General features: G+C 40.3%; 3 protein-coding genes across 4 annotated transcripts in view; 1 reads left to right on the top strand and 2 right to left on the bottom strand.

The window, feature by feature from the left end:
* LOC306705357 (organic cation/carnitine transporter 2-like) overlaps positions 1-11567 on the top strand; it is a gene marked incomplete at its 5' end in the record, with an annotated part of 41287 nt that extends 29720 nt beyond the window's left edge. The window contains one exon of the mRNA XM_079172091.1: positions 11469-11567. Within this exon, the coding sequence (XP_079028217.1) occupies positions 11469-11553 (85 nt within the window). The 3' untranslated portion in view covers positions 11554-11567. The remainder of the gene's footprint in view (positions 1-11468) is intronic.
* Positions 2727-9715, bottom strand: LOC306705353 (organic cation/carnitine transporter 2-like). 2 transcript variants are annotated; one of them, XM_079172086.1, is made up of 11 exons: positions 9418-9715; positions 7991-8173; positions 7746-7849; positions 7395-7549; positions 7059-7230; positions 5699-5831; positions 5390-5490; positions 4961-5175; positions 4279-4461; positions 3424-3559; positions 2727-3067 (listed from the first exon to the last, which is right to left on the bottom strand). In XM_079172086.1, the coding sequence occupies exons 1-11, from the start codon at positions 9622-9624 to the stop codon at positions 2998-3000; spliced, it is 1659 nt and encodes a 552-aa protein (XP_079028212.1). In that variant the 5' UTR covers positions 9625-9715; the 3' UTR covers positions 2727-2997. The 2 variants fall into 2 exon arrangements, with proteins under 2 accessions (XP_079028212.1, XP_079028213.1); XM_079172087.1 differs by lacking the exon at positions 7395-7549 and having other exon boundaries at positions 7059-7121.
* A 594-nt stretch (positions 11568-12161) lies between the features above and the next one.
* On the bottom strand, positions 12162-17703 carry LOC306705355 (organic cation/carnitine transporter 2-like; the record flags this gene model as incomplete). Its single annotated transcript, XM_079172089.1, has 11 exons — positions 12162-12264; positions 12650-12785; positions 13445-13627; positions 14086-14300; positions 14512-14612; positions 14832-14964; positions 15933-16104; positions 16265-16419; positions 16616-16719; positions 16861-17043; positions 17497-17703. 11 exons carry the CDS (start codon positions 17701-17703, stop codon positions 12183-12185), a joined length of 1671 nt encoding a protein of 556 aa, XP_079028215.1. The 3' UTR covers positions 12162-12182.
* Positions 17704-20753: the final 3050 nt, after the last annotated feature.

The raw sequence follows: 20753 nt of genomic DNA, 5'->3' as shown, positions 1-20753 counted from the left end.
CAAAGAATAAATGGCCAATTGTTTAATGATTTTCCATCGGTCTTGCATGAATTTTTCTAACACCCGTGTAGAAATGTGTATTCATAATTCAAACTAAAGCGTATTTATGTCTAAATACAGTCATCTATAGGTTATTTCACCATTATTTACTTTCCTAAATTCTCCAAATATCTCACACCACACATTGGAATTAAAACAGGGACATAAGGGCCTGACTTGCGGTGTGACTTCCACATTCTGCCTACAAATACAAGAATCTTAGCTTTCTAAAGAGATATCGCAGTGGTACCTACCTTTTACATAGCAGTTGTGTACATGACACAGATGTACACTAAACACTCCAGTTGTTGAGTGGTAACAGGCCGATTTTCTCTCGATTCGTTTTTTCCTCAGACTTTGAGCCAACTTTATTCACTTCAGTAGCTCTTACATACACCAAACGTTCTAGTTTCATTCCCCTCTATATTCTGATGTTTTTTTACAAAGGGGTTTTTCATATTTCATTTATTGACGGATTTACAACATTGTATCACTTAAAACATGGTGAAAATTTAATTTTTATGGCTGTTGGCTGTCTTTTCTTTGAGTCCAAGATGTTTGAATCTGATTTTATCCAATGTTCACATTTCTGTTCTGGAAATGTATGCAAATTAGCAGATATTTAATTAAACATCTGCTAATTTGCATATTTAAACATGACATTTCAGAAATCTTGTCTTAATGTAAGTAGTCAACTAGTGAAGTTTCATGGTGATATCTATTAGTTATACATTTGACCCTGTAGTGTTAGATAATGCGCGAGCTGGTCGGTGGATGTCGTTGTCTTCCAAAAGAGCATCTCTAGCTGTTTAACTCATTTAACTTTCATCAAAGTGTTTCTGTAAACGGATATCATCGTTATAACTATAATGCTATTGCATCATTCATCAGTATTTGTTTTTAAAAATAAAGTGATTTAAAAGAAAAATACATGGCACAAGTATGAATATTTTCAACAATCGTCTGCACTAAATATGCTCTGCAGCAACGCAATTATTATCATATTCACATGATACTGATGGTCACAGTTGTATAACATGAAAATGGGTGTAATTTAACAAGAAGATTCAACAGCACATACACATAAAACCAGTGGTGGGCCGTCAGGGCCTGCAAAGCCTTCTCTGCTGGCCTAAACAGAATCACAAAGTTATAGCTATTTTATAATTTAATATTTTTTCTTAAATACATTTAATTTTTTCTTATATGTATTATAATTTATAAAAATATTTTTCCCATTGTCTTATTTTCTCATTGCACAGCTACTGTGCTCCTCAGTTGCTCTGCTTCCAGTGCAGCTTGTTTTAAGTAGAGCTTTTATCCAATCAGATTTCACCTCTGTGTCTCTAGGTAGAAGAGAGGCCCAGGCCTGCAGACTCACCCAGTGCTGCCATGTGCAGTTTAAGTTGAATGGGGACGATATTGTTGATTGACATAGTCTTCAACCAATCAGATCTTTAGTTTGAGATTCATGGACGCATCAGAGCGGTTTGCAGGCCTACAGCTACGTCAGCATTATTGCAGCTCGGAGTCCAGATGCCTCTCTGCCTCAAGGGTGCAGAGTGTGCTGTGATTGGTCAGTGGGCGGGCACTTGGCTATGTGCCCGCGAAACATAATGCTTGCTAGCAGAGCTTTGGTTGTAGCAGACAGAGTTCAAGTGGAAATATTTGAATGACATTTTACCTAGCTTTGTTTTTTTAATATGAAATGGCGAAAGGAGGAGAAACGGATTTAGTGGCGGAGTTACTGGGAACGCTTTTCTCGAGAAGGACATTTCTGAACAAACTGGACAGTAAGAAACGACCCCACAGCTAGCAGCCCTGACCAGCCAGGAAAAGGATTTGTATGCAGCGTCGGAGAAGCGTTGCACATGTTATGGCTGGGAATGTGTTTCATTTTAACTGAGCGTCGGTACTTTTGGAGAGACTCGAGTGGATCTACAACTCAACGACCACGTTCGCAGGGAAACAGCTCCACAACCGCGGCCCGCCCATCGCCGGTCCACGGCCGAAGACGACCACCGGCGGCGGAAGACCGACGACGACCGGCAAAATATAACTGTGGAGGCTCGACTGGCATCGATGAATCGAGAAGGACTTCTTACTGGAACTGATGTGCTGGGATTAAACTCTTTGTCAACAAAGAAAGGAGGATAGACAGCATTTGGTAAGTGAACTTCGTTTGTTTACCTCTACTGTTCATTTGTCTATCGTGGCGTTTTTAGGAATAATATTTGAATGGCTCGTGCTCGTGTGGTGGAATGCGTGGATCCGCTGCAGGTCTGCTGGATTGATTTGTTGCTTTGTTGTCATACGAATATATGCGACTGCTCTTGTGAGTTTGTCATTGTGTTACATTGATTTGGACTGTATTGTCCGTTAATGACGCAGCGTCCCGTCATGCTCGTATTCATGTATCTGCACTCTGCATTTTGTGTTTTGTATGCTAGGTGTTGAACTTCATGTAACATTTTATTTCATTTGTCAAATGTTGCAGTGTTATGCGAATATGCGGCTTTTACACAAAACAAATAATAACCCGTAGCTGTGACGTCATAACGAGGTTATTAGAAGTGTAGAACAGCACTGAAGGCCCAGGTATAAAATCCACGGCCCGCCACTGCATAAAACATAGTTTCTTATATTCAGATAACAATTTAATCAGAACCAGTAGAGAGGTTGAGGGTGTTATGGTGTATTTTTACATCATATTTAACACACATTTCAGTTCATAATTAATACTGTATTTACATATTTGTGATCTGAGATAACATGCACAGACTGCAAGCACAATTTGATTTACTCCAAAATGTTTGACTCAAGTTTTAATTCTTTTAATTTCACTTCTTGGTCATGTAATGTGATTAAATCCACTTGTACAATAGGAACGATGCTAGAGCAACTAGAGGTAATAGCCCAACAGTTATGAATAACTCATTTAAGTAATGTTTTAAACAATCAGAGTCGACTTTCGAAAAGCACCGGAGGTTTTGAATGTTCTCTTCTTGTGATGAAAGGGCACTTTATGCTGTAGTGACAAAAGACAAATAAACAAACCATCATCTGGTTTTCAGAATACAGAAAAAAACGTTTTTAAAATAATGCAATGTTTGAATATCTTTTCACTTCTGTTCGTTTGTGTTGCTATTTTCTTGCCTGAACAACCTGCACCTGTTTCAGTTTAAGTACAATAACTTGGTAGTTTTTTCAGCATAGTGAATGTCTGCTATGATATATTCAATGTTCATTTATTCATTTACCAGGACAGTGCACATTAATTAACATTTCAGTTTCCACCTCAATGTTAGCTGGAGAGTCACTTTTGTCTGTAGTCTATATAAGTGTATTGTATACAAAGACGTATGTATTCCTTAAGGAACCCACCTTTCTCTCTTATGCATCTGTTGAATAGTTTGAGGTAGAGGTCGTCCAAAACTCTCTGGCAGGAGGAGAGTAGCAAAGGCAGACACAACAGCCAGAGTCCCCATTACAATATAAGGCAGGTACTTAAAGTATACACCTGTACAAGGAGAAGAGGACATTTGGATGAAGGCAGTCCTTGGTCAGTGTTTTTGGCAAAACATTTGGCATACAGTAAAATATGTACTGTATGTGAATTAATCAGTGTGTATAGCATCCAAACTAAAAATAGGTGAAATCAGATGGTTATCTGTTTGAAGCTACAACAAGGAACTTTCATTTTGTGTTGATTTTGTTGGTCCCTGTGGACAAAAGTGGTGGTGTTTCCAAGCACCAGATTCCCTCTAAAAAAACTCTTATTTTACTGCAGCAGGGTCTCACAGTCTGCTCTGCTTAGTCCTGGTTCTGGTTCTCTAGTGACTCCCTTCCCTCCAGCAGTCCCAGCAGTAGGACCTGGGTCTTGTTGGCTACCGGGGGGACCGGTGGAGCAATAGGGTGACACTCTGCTCCTGGCCGGATTTGGAGACACTGCTGCTGCCGGGAGCAGAGCTCTCTGAACTAAGTCTGAACTGATGAGTTTCTGGTGAACCTGCATGGTTTCATCTTTGCATTTTGCACGGAAACTGACCCGGTGGCACCGATGACAAGCATTAAGAATAACTATAGAGAAATAGCCAATCTATGAAGGTCATGTAGAGGATTCAGTATTAATTTGAGACAGTTTCATAACCGGTTAAAAGTTCCTCACAGTAACTTCAAATGATAATTCAGGTTAAACAAATAATTACTGCGTTTACAATAAGAGACCAGTTTACTCACTTAGCTGTAACAAAAAAGGTGCAATGGAAGTGCCCACTCTGCCAACAGCACTGCACGTCCCTGTCGCTGTGTTCCTGAGCGCTGTTGGGTAAAGCTCTGCTGTGTAGGCATACATCAGGGATGTACCGGTGGTAATGACAAATTTACCCAGCATCTCCAGAGCTACAGACAGTTCTGATAAACCTGAAAGGAAAGAAGAGTTTGTCTAAGAAAGTCCCTGAATGATCCACTCTGCAGCAGATTAAATGCATTTGTGTTAAAGACACTTTTTACCCATCTGCCTTCACTTCATTCAACCATTTTCTCCGCTGCTTAGAAAACTCCAGAGCTTTCATAACAATTCTTCAACCTCAGAAAAAGTCTTAAAGAGGAATTCCTTCATTTTTACACATTAAAGTCAGGTCACAGGTCTTAGGGTAAAACTACTGCATATGAGTCTAGTAGCTCAAGAATACATTATTAGCTTCTTGCGTTGTGTGTAATGTGGGCACCAGATTTTGAGAAGGAAGACAAATGCATTGAACAAAAAGAAAAGATATCTCTGGTTGTGCTGCATTTTTATCTTCATTCTAAATGTTATAGGAGTGCAATGCTGAATCTGTTGAATACTCGTTTAAGGGCTAAAAATATTTGCTTGGAATTATAATAATACCGTGATGCACCACGTCATGTCACTGCTTACTTTCAGGCACCAGTTGAATGAAGTACAGCGACACTCCTCCAATGAGCAAAATACAAAAGACAGACAGCCGTCGTGGAACGTATCGCAGTGCCAGCCAGCTGGAAGTGTATGCTGGTACCTCTACAGCTGCTGAGAGGAAGCAGCTGATGTAGGGATTAGCATGAAGTTGGGATGTGTTCAGGGACAGGCCAATGTACCCGGTACTTATCGTAAACCTGGGAAGTCAGAGATACAGACAACAGAGAGCTTTCAATGAACATCTGCACAGAAACAGCATTTGACACATGCCATACAGTAGCTCCAGTAGCACACCAACACCATTAGACTTAAAATTAACAAACAAAACAGAGAGAAAGAAAACTAAGAAAGGACAAAACCAAGTAATATCAGTGCTGTAAATGAGCAAATGTTAAAAAAAAACACACTCACCACAACAGGCACAGAATGAGCGTCATGTTTCTGATGTTTTTTGTCCTCAGCAGGCTGAAGACATTGTGCTGTTCCTTAGGGTGTGTCTTTGTTGCATCAGCCTGCAAGATACAAAACCTCAGTCTCACCAGCAGTTTGGCACATCATTCCACCACTTTGGTCCAGGATTAAATATCTAAAAAAATTGTCATGAAATTTGGTACGTACATTGCTTTCTATGGGATGAATTGTACTAACAATGTGCCTCCTCAAGCACACACATTGTCTCCTGTGTCTAGTCCTACACGATTTAAGTCAGGGCAGACTTACATGTACACTGTAATCTTCAAAGATGACCCGTGGAGCCTCGACTTTGTTCATTTTAGCAGCCTTTCTCACTGTGGTCTCAGCCTCCTCCACTCTTCCCTGAGAGAGCAACCAACGAGGAGACTCTGGGATGAACCTGCCTCAGTATTCAACAGAGAAACAAAAAGGTTCAGGCTGGATCAGAGGGGCTTAAAATATGAGTGATTACAAGTTAGGATATTTCTCTTGTAAGAAAGCAAACTTGTTATTTTCATCTACTGACTAGAGCAAAATCATGACATTTATGGTGTAATATAAGGTACTGTGGTTCCATCACCCGCAGGGATAGTCAGTGGGGTGTTTAGCGGTAACTTAGGGTTGTTGACCCCTTGCATCACACACTGGCTCTGGGGATGTGGAACATCCTTTTTTTAGCGGGAAAGGAATTAGAGTTGGTGCATCAAGTTGAGCGATATACAGTCAGGGCCATAACTATTTGGACTGTGACACAATTTTCAAGTCATCCAGGGTGAGAGGTGCCAGACGGACGTGGGGATACTGGCAGCTGGCTGAGTACTGTGATGTTGAAGAGGGTTGCCTCTATGCCAATGCAGGTCACTGAGGGTAAATCTTTGACTGCCGTTTGGTTCATAAGCTTAGAGAATCCGCCCTTCTTGGAGTCCGTCCATAACAAACACCATGTTCGATCAGAGGGTTATTCATAAGTGTACTTCATACTAGAACACCCTCGGCCAAAGATTGATGATCGACTTTGTGGTCGTATCATCAAATGTGAGGCCATATATTTTGGACAATCGGGCAGAGATGTCAACTGATGGCGGGGTAGGCTGCCGGATGGACCTGGTAAACCCAAATGTGTGGATGAGCTGAGCCGGAAGGTAAAGCTTCCAATTCATTAGTTGATCTATGTTTCAACCTTTCAAGTGACCGAAAGACTAAAATTGCAGCTGAAATTAGTGTCCTCGGTTGGGTGGTTGGGCTCAACTTCATAGATAGCAAGAGGGGCTAAGACATTAGGAAGGATCTCAAAGGGCCGTTTCGCCTTCGATTCAATAAGAGCTTTCGGGCATCTCATCAGGATGCCATCAGGGCACTTGCCTTTGGAGGTTTTCTGGGAATGTCCAACTGGTAGAAGACCATAAACATGCTGGAGGGATTATATATCCCATCTGGCCTTGGAACCCCTAAAGATCTCCAGGAAGAGCTGGAAAACGTTGCTGAGGTGACGGGTATCTGAACTATCTTGCATAGCCATCTGCCAATGCCAACCAGCCACGCAAAAGGGGAAGTAAAAAAAAATGGATGGATGGATGGTATGGTAAACTTCACATGAACACATTTTCTCGTCATGAGTACAACCTACCACCAGAGTGGGATGTACAGCAGGCCAGGCAGAGAGATAGCCAACAGGAGAGATTTCCAGTCCCTTAAAAAGTAAGCAAAAAGAGGCAGCATCATGTAGCCAATGGCATAACCCAGACACACACCCAGTGAGGAGAACAGGACCCGTACATGTCCAGTCAAGATCTCATTGCCTGAAAGAGAAAGAATTTCATGACAAAAGGGCGGGTAAATAAGTCAAGTTCTTAGTAACAAGTGAAACAACTTGCACAGTACACCCAATATAAGTATCAACATCACTAAGAAGAGTATAGAAGAGTATTATTTGTTGTTGTAAAGCACAAAATGTTCACATTACCCAGCACAAAAGCAGATACATAGTTGGAGATCTGTCCCAAACCACTGATAAAGAAGAGGATGACGAACACCATCCATGAAGGTGAAAAGATTTGAACAAAAATAAAAATTGTCTGAACTGCCATGGTGGCAAAGAAAACAGGCTTTCTTCCAAACCTAGAATGAGAAATCAAACAACGAAATAACAGCAAATTAAAAGATTCTGTTTACAGTACAGGTTGCTAAAGACTCCTTTTTGTAAACTGTGTTTTTCGTTTGGCAAAAGTTAAGCAGGGACATTTTCAGGAAGAATGAAAATGTTTTATGAATATGGTGTGTATGTAATTGAATTTTGAGATGGTGTATTCAGTACCTGTCTGAGAGCTGTCCTGAGAAGAAGGATCCAACAAGAACTCCCAGGAAGTAAATTGTTGAGGTGAACGGCTGCTTCCACTGGTCTCGGCACACCAGGTCAAACTGGAGAATCCATGCATAAATAGAAAAATCAATCAAACATTTCCTTCCTAAGTAAACATACAGTGCATGGGTTCCATTCAGGTTTATTGATTTATTATAGTTCAGTTACTGAACTGTCCTGTAATATTCAGTATGACTCACCTCAGAGACGATGGTGGACTGGTAGATGTCTCTGCTGTAGCTCCACCCGTCCACACATCCCTCCTGCTCCAGGTCAGTGATGTTGACGTCCCTCCCAGGAATGAATCCCTGAGCAGAGAGATTTCTGACCACATCCAGCCTGAACCTGCTGCATCTGCTCAGCTGCTGTTTCCCATTCACCACCTCACAGTCACAATGACACAAACTACGTTAGTATCATTCGTAACATTTCACATAAAACCCTGAACTGTAGCCGGACCGCTTTATTTCTTCAACTTTATACAGCAGCTGCAGAAAAACACATCAACTTCAAAGCTACACTTTTAATCATGAAAGTATTGTAATGTAATAAAGATTTTGTCAAAACAGTAATATCACTAAAAGCCTGAACTCACAAATTTCTAAAGTTCTCATGCTGGTGAGCCCAAATCAGTGAAGAATGTTTGACGCTTATAATCTATATACAGGTAAAAAATAAAGATTCAATTAACATTTTGTGCATGAAAAAGTTAATCATTAACTATTGCTCTATTAGATAATCAGCCTACAAATATCACAGCAAATACAAAATATGTGTCTTTAGTAGTGCTGGGCAACGATTACAATTTTTAATCGCGATTAATCTCATTGTAATGCGCAAAATTCAATAATGAATTCAAAAGTAGTGTATTGCACACTTTTATTTTAAAAGTACTGCTATATGAACAAAAGTGCAATAACATTTGTTTTGCAAACACTTGAAACAAATATGGTTCTTTTTTACGGCAGTATTCCTTTTACACAGTAGCAGTTAAAATACAGTGTTAATGATTCTAATAATAGATATTCAGCCAGTGTTCACAACTGTATCTTAATGTGTGTAATAGATGCAATTGGAAATGTACACTTTGAAAACGGCAAACCTATCTACGTCATGTTTTTTTCCTTTTTTTATGTTTGTTAAATTTTCAGTAGCGAGAACTAAATGATATGCTTATTATACATATTCCAAACAAAAACACTTTAAATAGTCGAAAAAAAAATTTATTAATTAAAATTAATTATTGCTATTTTGCTTTTTTTGGTATTTTGGTCCAACACATATGCAACGCTGATTAACGTAATATGTGTAGTATTTGTTCTAAATTTACGTTGGTACATAGAGGTTGATAAGAAGCTGTACTTGGAGGGACTTAGGACCCAGGGGAATGTAGGTGAAGGAAGTAGGAATAGACGGAAGAGACGCCACACAAACACAGCTGTTCAAGCGATAATAACGAGTTAACTTGCCCAGCACTAGTTTTTAGCAATATTGTATAAAATACTTGAAGTAAGACTTTTCTTTTTCAGCGTCTCGCTTTTGGAATTGTTGAATCTGTGTAACGTAACGCAAAACTGCTATACTCTACCTTTTTTTTTTAGGGAGCTGTGATCAAAAACTAAATTACCTCCATCGGGATGATTACATTAAGCCAATCTTGGGTCAGGTTGACGTCAGGAACCAGGCAGTGGTGGCTGGGAGTGTCAGCCAAGAAGACAACAGAAAGAGCACCGAATCCATTGGGCAAGATGCTAGCAGAGAGCAGGAAGAAGACAACCTGCTGGAAACGTCCCCACTGGCCCAGAAAAGCTACAGAGTCATCATAATCCTTCATGGTCTCAGAATCCTCACTGTCCCCTCCACTGTGTTTATTGTGTTTACTCGTTTTTCTACTCCACCGGAAAATAAGATAGTGGTTTGCCCTCCCCTCAATTGCTGTGCAAGCCACGCCTTGTAGGAAACTTGAAAAAACATGCATGCTAAAGCAAAATGTTGAACAGGTTTCTCAAGTAGATCTTTGCACCAAGGACTGCCAGCCAAAGCTGTCAGGGATACAAACATGGAGGCTATAAAGATTAAACAAATCACCCGTATGCTTGCTGTTATAGAAACATATGTCCGTCCAAACACATGCTAAAAGATAAAGCTGCAGTGTCACAGTTCTCAAAGCCAAATTCCTATTCTGTTTTTTTATTGTCAGGTTAAACATTACAGAGACAGTAAAACACTTAATGCTGTGTTGCAAAACCTCATTGACCTGTCACACAAGTGTGTGTGTGAGTGAGTGTTTCGTGTGTGTTTTTAATTTCGCAATGATGAATGGGTTAGGGTTAGACAGTGTTATGTAAATAAATTTAATCAGAGCTTTATGTGCTAATTAGCGGAGTTGCGAGTTACAGGTTATGAAGGTTTAAAACTCCAAGCGGGGCGCTCTAGCACTCGCCTGTACAAAGGAATGAGAAAACTGTAACTCTGAAGGCCACGCTTGGGCAACTATACACTGATATCAAATCTTGGAGTAAACTGCCAGCTGAGAACAGTACGTACCACAGCTTGGGATAGCAAAACGTAGATTACACACTTTGGAGCCTGTTAGGCTAGGCTTTCACAACATACACACACACTGATGACGCATCGAAGGAGGATCCCGGACGAGAGCCGGTGCGAGCGGATATGCTCGGAGCTCCAACCAGGCCGTCGCTCTGCTAAAATCGATCCCGCCTGCACCTTGACTTTGACCAATGGCTCCTTTAAGGAGAACCAACAAAACTTACTGCGCTTCCGTGTCCAAGCGCCTTTTCACGTTGCTCTCAATCGGAGAGGAACTGTTAGGACCGTGCACGTTTAACTGCTCGGCTAATATCTCTGTGATAAATAAAACTATTGCTTGAATCTAAGTAAACGCCTCGAACTCAATTCGTTAAGTTGTTTTTACACAACAACAGTCAGAGGGACGGGGCTGCAGTGATAGCTGTGTATTGGCTGTTTGTTTGTTTTAGTTTGTTTAGTTTAGTTATTGGTACTTTAAATAAATGTCTATTTATTACTTTCCACTCGTCTTGTCTCCCTTTTGTTACAGCCTTGGAGCCGGGTTGTGACATATGGGGGCTCGTCCATTTCTTGTTGACCCGGTGTCTGCATTGATTTAGTATCAGTAGCAGCTGGAACATGGTAGGCTGTGCGCCTTGTGTTGATCGGTTTCGCAATCTGCTTGATTGAGAGACATTTGAGTCTGGTAAGTAGGCTGATTTTGTTTGTTTGTGTCGCCGAGCTGTTATGCTGGTGATTTTGTCTGGGTGGTCCTCTTTACACGTGAGTAAATTGCTGTTCTGTTCCTGCAGAGGAGCCTCTGTCAGTGATGAGCAGTGCTCGGCTTTACTGCACTAGTTTAGTTTCCACAACCTGCACTGTCTCTGTCAGGCAAACGCTGCCATCATTCAAGTGTAAAAGTCCCAGATCAGCCAGCCACGCTGACTCAGGACAATCTGAGCAAAACTGTGTGAAGTTTGTAGTGAAGGCTGAGCATTAGTTCATTGATACAATAAATATGTAGACTGGGTGCCACTTCAATAGATGTTAAAAAATAGAAAAGGAATCTAATCCATCTTTTTAATTTAACTTCCTGTCAGCATTGTCATGTGTCTGTTAATCATTACTGTAACTGTTTTTTTACTCTAGATGTTGTCAGAAGACACCGTATACACTCACACACAGCGAAGAAAAGGAAAACGCTGCTGACAGGAAGTCTTCAGTTGTCCTTTGAACAAGGAGCCACACCGATATCCGGCTTGAGATAAATAACTGAAGAGGATTCTTTTTTTCTGGATTTGTATGCGGCTGCAACAGGACCAAGGAACATGACAGATACAGAAGCAATATAATGTGTGTCATAAAATATCTCTACGAAACTGGAGCAATGATTTCATCAAAATACTCTAAAATGAAAAGTACAACAATTGTCTGCACTAAATATGCTCTGCAGCAATGTAATTGTTACCATATTCACATGATACTGATGGTCACAGATGTAAAAGATGAAAGTGTGTGTAATTAAAAAAAACAGCACATAAACATAAATCACAGTTTCTTATATTCTTACAACAATTTATTCAGAACCAGTAGCCAGGTTTAGGGTGTTATGTTGTAATTTTGACATATTTAACACTCTCATATTTCAGTTCATAATTAATATCTTATTTACATATTTGTGATCTGAGATAACATGCACAGACTGCAAGCACAATTTGATTTACTCCAAAATGTTTGACTCAAGTTTTAGTTCTTTTAATTTCATTTCTTGGTCATGTAATGTGATTAAATCCACTTGTACAGTAGGAACGATGCTAGAGCAACTAGAGGTAATAGCCCGATAGTTATGATTAACTCATGTAGTTAATTCACGACAATCAGTCGACTTTCGAAAAGCACCGGAGGTTTTGAATGTTCTCTTCTTGTGATGAAAGGGCACTTTATGCTGTAGTGACAAAAGACAAATGAACAAACCATCATGTGGTTTTCAGAATACAGAAAAATATTTGTAAAAAAGCTGCAATCTGCAATTCTGTTCGTTTTTGTTGCTATTTTCTTGCCTGAATACCAGCACCTGTTGTAGTTCAAGTAGATATAAACTGTATTCATCCCCAGGGGGAAATTAGTTAAATACAATAACTTGGTAGTTTTTTCAGCCATGGTGAATGTCTGCTATGATATATTCAATGTTCATTTATTCATTTACCAGGACAGTGCACATTAATTAACATTTCAGTTTCCACCTCAATGTTAGCTGGAGAGCTACTTTTGTCTGTAGTCTATATAAGTGTATTGTATACAAAGACGTATGTATTCCTTAAGGAACCCACCTTTCTCTCTTATGCATCTGTTGAATAGTTTGAGGTAGAGGTCGTCCAAAACTCTCTGGCAGGAGGAGAGTAGCAAAGGCAGACACAACAGCCAGAGTCCCCATTACAATATAAGGCAGGTACTTAAAGTATACACCTGTACAAGGAGAAGAGGACATTTGGATGAAGGAAGTCCTTGGTCAGTGTTTTTTGTACACTGTAAATATTTACTGTATGTGAATTAATCAGTGTGTATAGCATCCAAACTAAAAATAGGTGAAATCAGATGGTTATCTGTTTGAAGCTACAACAAGGAACTTTCATTTTGTGTTAATTTTGTTGGTCCCTGTGGACAAAAGTGGTGGTGTTTCCGAGCACCAGAGTCCCTTTATTAGAAAAACTCTTATTTTATTGCAGCAGGGTCTGACAGTCTGCTCTGCTTAGTCCTGGTTCTCACGTGACTCCCTTCATTCCAGCGGTCCCAAAAATACGACCTGGGTCTTCAGCAGCGTGGCGTCTGTGTCCCAGGCGGGACCGGAGCAGAGCTTCTCCTCTCTGCTCCTGGCCAGAGGAGGAGACGCTTCTGCCGGGAGCAGAGCTCTCCTCCACCTGCTAGAGCTCTGACTGCAGGTCGAAGGCTGCAGTGAAGCCGAATGTGGTTGCTGCCGGAGCCCCAACTGCATTCTGGACTGATGAGTTTCTGGTGAAACTGTATTGTTTCATCTTTGCATTTTGCACAGAAACTTCAAATGATAATTTGGGTTAAACAAATTAAATAATTACTAAGTAATTACGATAAGAGACCAGTTTACCCACTTAGCTGTAACAAAAAAGATGCAATGGCACTGCCCACTCTGGAAACAGCAGTGCACGTCCCTGTCGCTGTGTTCCTGAGCGCTGTTGGGTAAAGCTCTGCTGTGTAGGCAAACATCAGGGATGTACCGGTGGTAATGACACATTTACCCAGCATCTCCAGAGCTACAGACAGTTCTGATAAACCTGAAAGGAAAGAAGAGTTTGTCAAAGAAAGTCCCTGAATGATCCACTCTGCAGCAGATTAAAGGCATTTGTGTTAAAGACACTTTTTACCCATCTGCCTTCACTTCATTCAAACATTTTCTCCGCTGCTTAGAAAACTCCAGAGCTTTCATAACAATTCTTCAACCTCAGAAACAGTCTTAATTTTTACACATTAAACTCAGGTCACAAGTCTTGGGGTAAAACTACTGCGTATGAGTCTAGTAGCTCAAGAATACAATATTAGCTTCTACTAGCTTAACACAGCCAAGTGAACTGTCGACAATGGAGTTGCGTTGTTTGTAATATGGGCACCAGATTTTGAGAAGGAAGATAAATGCATTGAACAAAAATGCTGAATCTGTTGAATACTCGTTTAATGGCTAAAAATATTTTCTTAGAAATAATACCGTGATGCACCACGTCATGTCACTGCTTACTTTCAGGCACCAGTTGAATGAAGTACAGCGACACTCCTCCAATGAGCAAAATACAAAAGACAGACAGCCGTCGTGGAACGTATTGCAGCCCCAGCCAGCTGGAAGTGTATGCTGGTACCTCTACAGCTGCTGAGAGGAAGCAGCTGATGTAGGGGATAGCATGAAGTTGGGATGTGTTCAGGGACAGGCCATAGTATCCGGTACTCAGAGTGAACCTGAAGAGACAGAGATACAAACAACAGAGAGCTTTCAATGGAAATCTGCACAGAAACAGCATTTGACACATGCCATACAGTAGCTCCAGTAGCAGACCAAGACCATTAGACTTAAAATTAACAAACAAAACAGAGAGAAAGAAAACTAAAGAAGGACAAAACCAAGTAATATCAGTGCTGCAAATGAGCAAAGGTTATAAAACACACTCACCACAACAGGCACAGAATTACTGTCAAGTTTCTGATGTTTTTTGTCCTCAGCAGGCTGAAGACATTGTGCTGTTCCTTAGGGTGTGTCTTTGTTGCATCGGACTGCAAGATACAAAACCTCAGTCTCACCAGCAGTTTGGCACATCATTCCACCACTTTGGTCCAGGATTAAATATCTCAACAACTGCTGGAAAATTTGCCATGAAATTTGGCACGTACATTGCTTCTTATGGGATGAATTGTACTAACAATGTGCCTCCTCAAGCACACACATTGTCTCCTGTGTCTAGTCCTACACGATTTAAGTCAGGGCAGACTTACATGTACGCTGTAATCTTCAAAGATGACCTGTGGAGCCTCGACTTTGTTCATTTTAGCAGCCTTTCTCACTGTGGTCTCAGCCTCCTCCACTCTTCCCTGAGAGAGCAACCAACGAGGAGACTCTGGGATGAACCTGCCTCAGTATTCAACAGAGAAACAAAAAGGTTCAGGCTGGATCAGAGGGGCTTAAAATATGAGTGATTACAAGTTAGGATATTTCTCTTGTAAGAAAGCAAAATTGTTATTTTCATCTCCTGACTAGAGACATTTATGGTGTAATATAAGGTACTGTGGTTCCATCACCCGCAGGGATAGTCAGTGGGGTGTTTAGCGGTAACTTAGGGTTGTTGACCCCTTGCATCACAGACTGGCTCTGGGGATGTGGAACATCCTTTTTTTAGCGGGAAAGGAATTAGAGTTGGTGCATCACGTTGAGCGATATACAGTCAGGGCCATAACTATTTGGACAGTGACACAATTTTCAAGTCATCCAGGGTGAGAGGTGCCAGACGGACGTGGGGATACTGGCAGCTGGCTGAGTACTGTGATGTTGAAGAGGGTTGCCTCTATGCCAATGCAGGTCACTGAGGGTAAATCTTTGACTGCCGTTTGGTGCATAAGCTTAGAGAATCCGCCCTTCTTGGAGTCCGTCCATAACAAACACCATGTTCGATCAGAGGGTGATTAATAAGTGTATTTCATACTAGAACACCCTCGGCCAAAGATTGATGATCGACTTTGTGGTCGTATCATCAAATGTGAGGCCATATATTTTGGACAATCCGGCAGACATGTCAACTGATGGCGGGGTAGGCTGCCGGATGGACCTGGTAAACCCAAATGTGAGGATGAATTGGGTCCAACTGGTAGAAGACCATAAACATGCTGGAGGGATTATATATCCCATCTGGCCTTGGAACCCCTAAAGATCTCCAGGAAGAGCTGGAAAACGTTGCTGAGGTGACGGGTATCTGAACTATCTTGCATAGCCATCTGCCAATGCCAACCAGCCACGCAAAAGGGGAAGTAAAAAAAAATGGATGGATGGATGGTATGGTAAACTTCACATGAACACATTTTCTCGTCATGAGTACAACCTACCACCAGAGTGGGATGTAGAGCAGGCCAGGCAGAGAGATAGCCAACAGGAGAGATTTCCAGTCCCTTAAAAAGTAAGCAAAAAGAGGCAGCATCATGTAGCCAATGGCAAAACCCAGACACACACCCAGTGAGGAGAACAGGACCCGTACATGTCCAGTCAAGATCTCATTGCCTGAAAGAGAGAGAAATGCATGACAAAAGGGCGGGTAAATAAGTCAAGTTATTAGTAACAAGTGAAACAACTTGCACAGTACACAATATGTATCAACATCACTAAGAAGAGTATAGAAGAGTATTATTTGTTGTTGTAAAGCACAAAATGTTCACATTACCCAGCACAAAAGCAGATACATAGTTGGAGATCTGTCCCAAACCACTGATAAAGAAGAGGATGACGAACACCATCCATGAAGGTGAAAAGATTTGAACAAAAATAAAAATTGTCTGAACTGCCATGGTGGCAAAGAAAACAGGCTTTCTTCCAAACCTAGAATGAGAAATCAAACAACGAAATAACAGTAAATTAAAAGATTCTGTTTACAGTACAGGTTGCTCAAGATTCCTTTTTGTAAACTGTGTTTTTCGTTTGGCAAAAGTTAAGCAAGGACATTTTCAGGAAGAATGAAAATGTTTTATGAATATGGTGTGTATGTAATTGAATTTTGAGATGGTGTATTCAGTACCTGTCTGAGAGCTGTCCTGAGAAGAAGGCTCCAACAAGAACTCCCAGGAAGTAAATTGTTGAGGTGAACGGCTGCTTCCACTGGTCTCGGCACACCAGGTCAAACTGGAGAATCCATGCATAAATAGAAAAATCAATCAAACATTTCCTTCCTAAGTAAACATACAGTGCATGGGTTCCATTCAGGTTTAATGATTTATTATAGTTCAGTTACTGAACTGTAGTGTCATATTCAGTATGACTCACCTCAGAGACGATGGTGGACTGGTAGATGTCTCTGCTGTAGCTCCACCCGTCCACACATCCCTCCTGCTCCAGGTCAGTGATGTTGACGTCCCTCCCAGGAATGAATCCCTGAGCAGAGAGATTTCTGACCACATCCAGCCTGAACCTGCTGCATCTGCTCAGCTGCTGTTTCCCATTCACCACCTCACAGTCACAATGACACAAACTACGTTAGTGTCATTCGTAACATTTCACATAAAACCCTGAACTGTAGCCGGACCGCTTTATAAGACTTCTTAAACTTTATACAGCAGCTGCAGAAAAATACATCAACTTCAAAGCTACATATTTCATCATCAAAGTATTGTAATATAATAACAATTCTGTCAAAACAACAGTAATTTCACTAAAAGCCTGAACTCACAAATATCTAAAGTTCTCATGCTGGTCTTGACGCTGATAAACAATATACATGTAAAAAAGAAAGATTTAATTTACATTTTTTGCATGAAAAAAATCATCATTAGCTATTGATCTAATAGATAATCAGCCTAAAAATATCACAGTAAATTCAAAATATGTGTTTTAGCAATATTGCAAAACTGCTATACTCTACCTTTTTTTTTTTCAAGGAGCTGTGATCAAAAACTAAATTACCTCCATCGGGATGATTGCATGAAGCCAATCTTGGGTCAGGTTGACGTCAGGAACCAGGCAGTGGTGGCTGGGAGTGTCAGCCAAGAAGACAACAGAGAAAGCACCGTATCCATTGGGCAAGATGCTGGCAGAGAGCAGGAAGAAGACAACCTGCTGGAAACGTCCCCACTGGCCCAGAAAAGCTACAGAGTCATCATAATCCTTCATGGTCTCAGAATCCTCACCGTCCCCTCCACTGTGTTTATTGTGTTTACTAGTTTTTCTACTCCACCGGAAAATAAGATAGTGGTTTGCCCTCCCCTCAACTGCTGTGCAAGCCACGCCTTGTAGGAAACTCGAAAAAACATGCATGCTAAAGCAAAAAGTTTAACAGATTTCTCAAGTAGATCTTTGCATCAAGGACAGACAGCCATAGCTGTCAGGGATACAAACATGGAGGCTATAAAGAGTAAACGAATCCCATATGTCCGTCCAAACAAATGCCAAAAGATAAAGCTGCAGTGTCACAGTTCTCAAAGCCAAATTCCTATTCTGTTTTTTATTGTCAGGTTAATTAAACATTACAAAGAAAGTAAAACATTTAATGCTGTGGTGAAAAAACTCATTGACCTGTCACACAAGTGGGTGTGTAAGTGAATGTTTCGTTGGTGTTTTTAATTTCGCAATGAGGATAATAAACCTGAAGCCTGTTGAGGATCGAACTGCCGATCTTTTGACTGAAGGACGACCCTGCTCTACCACTGATCCACAGTCACCACAAAATACACATTTAGGGGTTTATTTAACTGCTTTTTCACATTGCATCTGTCGATTTCTCCTAAATTCATCAAGTTAGCATTAGATAATGCCTAATTTCTATATCTACACATAACATTTCAGAACATTTGTAATACAACAAATATTCCTCTTGATGTAAGTAATCAATTGGAGAAGTTTCATGGTGATATATATTAATTATTTTTTTTTAACCTATTCAGCTGACGTACCTTTCAAATGTATGTCATTTTACAAAACATATCTTTAACCTGTTACCACTCCTGTAAAAATCTCCTAAAACGCCTATCCAAGGCATACCCAAAGTAAATTGAAAGCTGTTCTTGAACCATATGGAGCACATGCATGGTTTTGGTCTCTTTTGAAAGGTAACACTGAAGTTTTTTCAGTCAGAATCACTGTAAGTGCTACTGGCATTAAATAATATAAGTTTGAACACACTGAAGGAGAAGGTTTTTATTTCCGCCTGAATATTTCTTTGCAAACTGATGCCTGCAGATGACTATAGCTGGGACTTGCTAGCTGGAAAACACAATGGGACCACAGTATGAAGCCTGACCTAGTACAAAATCTAATATGATAACAATACCACACAAAATGAATATTTTAGACATGTCTTACTAAGAGTATGTCTGGGCGCTTCCCAAAAAAGGACATTTGGAGACCCTTAGTAATCATAGTAACATACCTAGCCCGTTGTTGGGGAAAATCTAAATGACTAATGATAAGGTGTGCTTAAAAAGCTTGGTGTCCTTATGTGTCCTTGTTGTGTGAACTTCCTCTGACATTAAGCGCCACAGTTGTTTAGTCTATCCGAAAGAACACTCAGCACTGCTTGTAATGGTAAATAAAGTTGTAGAGGGCGTCAATACTTCATGGCATCTTCCGATGATCAAAGTGACCATTGCTCTTATGAGTGACTCTTGATCTTATGTGCTTACAAATGCGGTGTTAGGAAGTGATTACTTTTATGGCGTCCTGCTAGACTTAGCGGGCTTCCTTTTCTCACTCAGGACGACCACTGTCTATTCTTCTTAGGTGTCAAGGCCTGCTGAGAGGGACCTCTCAGCAGGATGTTCTGAAGTAGAAGGATAACAAAGAACTGTGGAAGCGTGGAGGTGAGGGCAGAGCAATGTTATGGCTCAAACCTCCTCCTGATTGCGAGAAAGTGACCTTCATTGAAAACCAAATGTTCTAGTGAAGTTACAAACACTTTGTTCTTTTGACGCCATATGTATTGTATTGTGTAGGTGTCACCTCCTGTGACAGAATGCTAAACAAGTTTATATACCGGTGTCTCAGAGCCAGACCTCTGAGCAGTCTTGGCACATTGTTGTATGTGTTCAACCCTGTCTCCTTCTTTGCAAAGAATAAATGGCCAATTGTTTAATGATTTTCCATCGGTCTTGCATGAATTTTTCTAACACCCGTGTAGAAATGTGTATTCATAATTCAAACTAAAGCGTATTTATGTCTAAATACAGTCATCTATAGGTTATTTCACCATTATTTACTTTCCTAAATTCTCCAAATATCTCACACCACACATTGGAATTAAAACAGGGACATAAGGGCCTGACTTGCGGTGTGACTTCCACATTCTGCCTACAAATACAAGAATCTTAGCTTTCTAAAGAGATATCGCAGTGGTACCTACCTTTTACATAGCAGTTGTGTACATGACACAGATGTACACTAAACACTCCAGTTGTTGAGTGGTAACAGGCCGATTTTCTCTCGATTCGTTTTTTCCTCAGACTTTGAGCCAACTTTATTCACTTCAGTAGCTCTTACATACACCAAACGTTCTAGTTTCATTCCCCTCTATATTCTGATGTTTTTTTACAAAGGGGTTTTTCATATTTCATTTATTGACGGATTTACAACATTGTATCACTTAAAACATGGTGAAAATTTAATTTTTATGGCTGTTGGCTGTCTTTTCTTTGAGTCCAAGATGTTTGAATCTGATTTTATCCAATGTTCACATTTCTGTTCTGGAAATGTATGCAAATTAGCAGATATTTAATTAAACATCTGCTAATTTGCATATTTAAACATGACATTTCAGAAATCTTGTCTTAATGTAAGTAGTCAACTAGTGAAGTTTCATGGTGATATCTATTAGTTATACATTTGACCCTGTAGTGTTAGATAATGCGCGAGCTGGTCGGTGGATGTCGTTGTCTTCCAAAAGAGCATCTCTAGCTGTTTAACTCATTTAACTTTCATCAAAGTGTTTCTGTAAACGGATATCATCGTTATAACTATAATGCTATTGCATCATTCATCAGTATTTGTTTTTAAAAATAAAGTGATTTAAAAGAAAAATACATGGCACAAGTATGAATATTTTCAACAATCGTCTGCACTAAATATGCTCTGCAGCAACGCAATTATTATCATATTCACATGATACTGATGGTCACAGTTGTATAACATGAAAATGGGTGTAATTTAACAAGAAGATTCAACAGCACATA

Source organism: Pholis gunnellus (assembly GCF_910591455.1).
Source record: "Pholis gunnellus genome assembly, chromosome: 13".
Lineage (NCBI taxonomy): Eukaryota > Metazoa > Chordata > Actinopteri > Perciformes > Pholidae > Pholis > Pholis gunnellus.
Note: the sequence above shows the minus strand (reverse complement) of the source record. Positions and strands in the feature narration are given on the sequence as shown.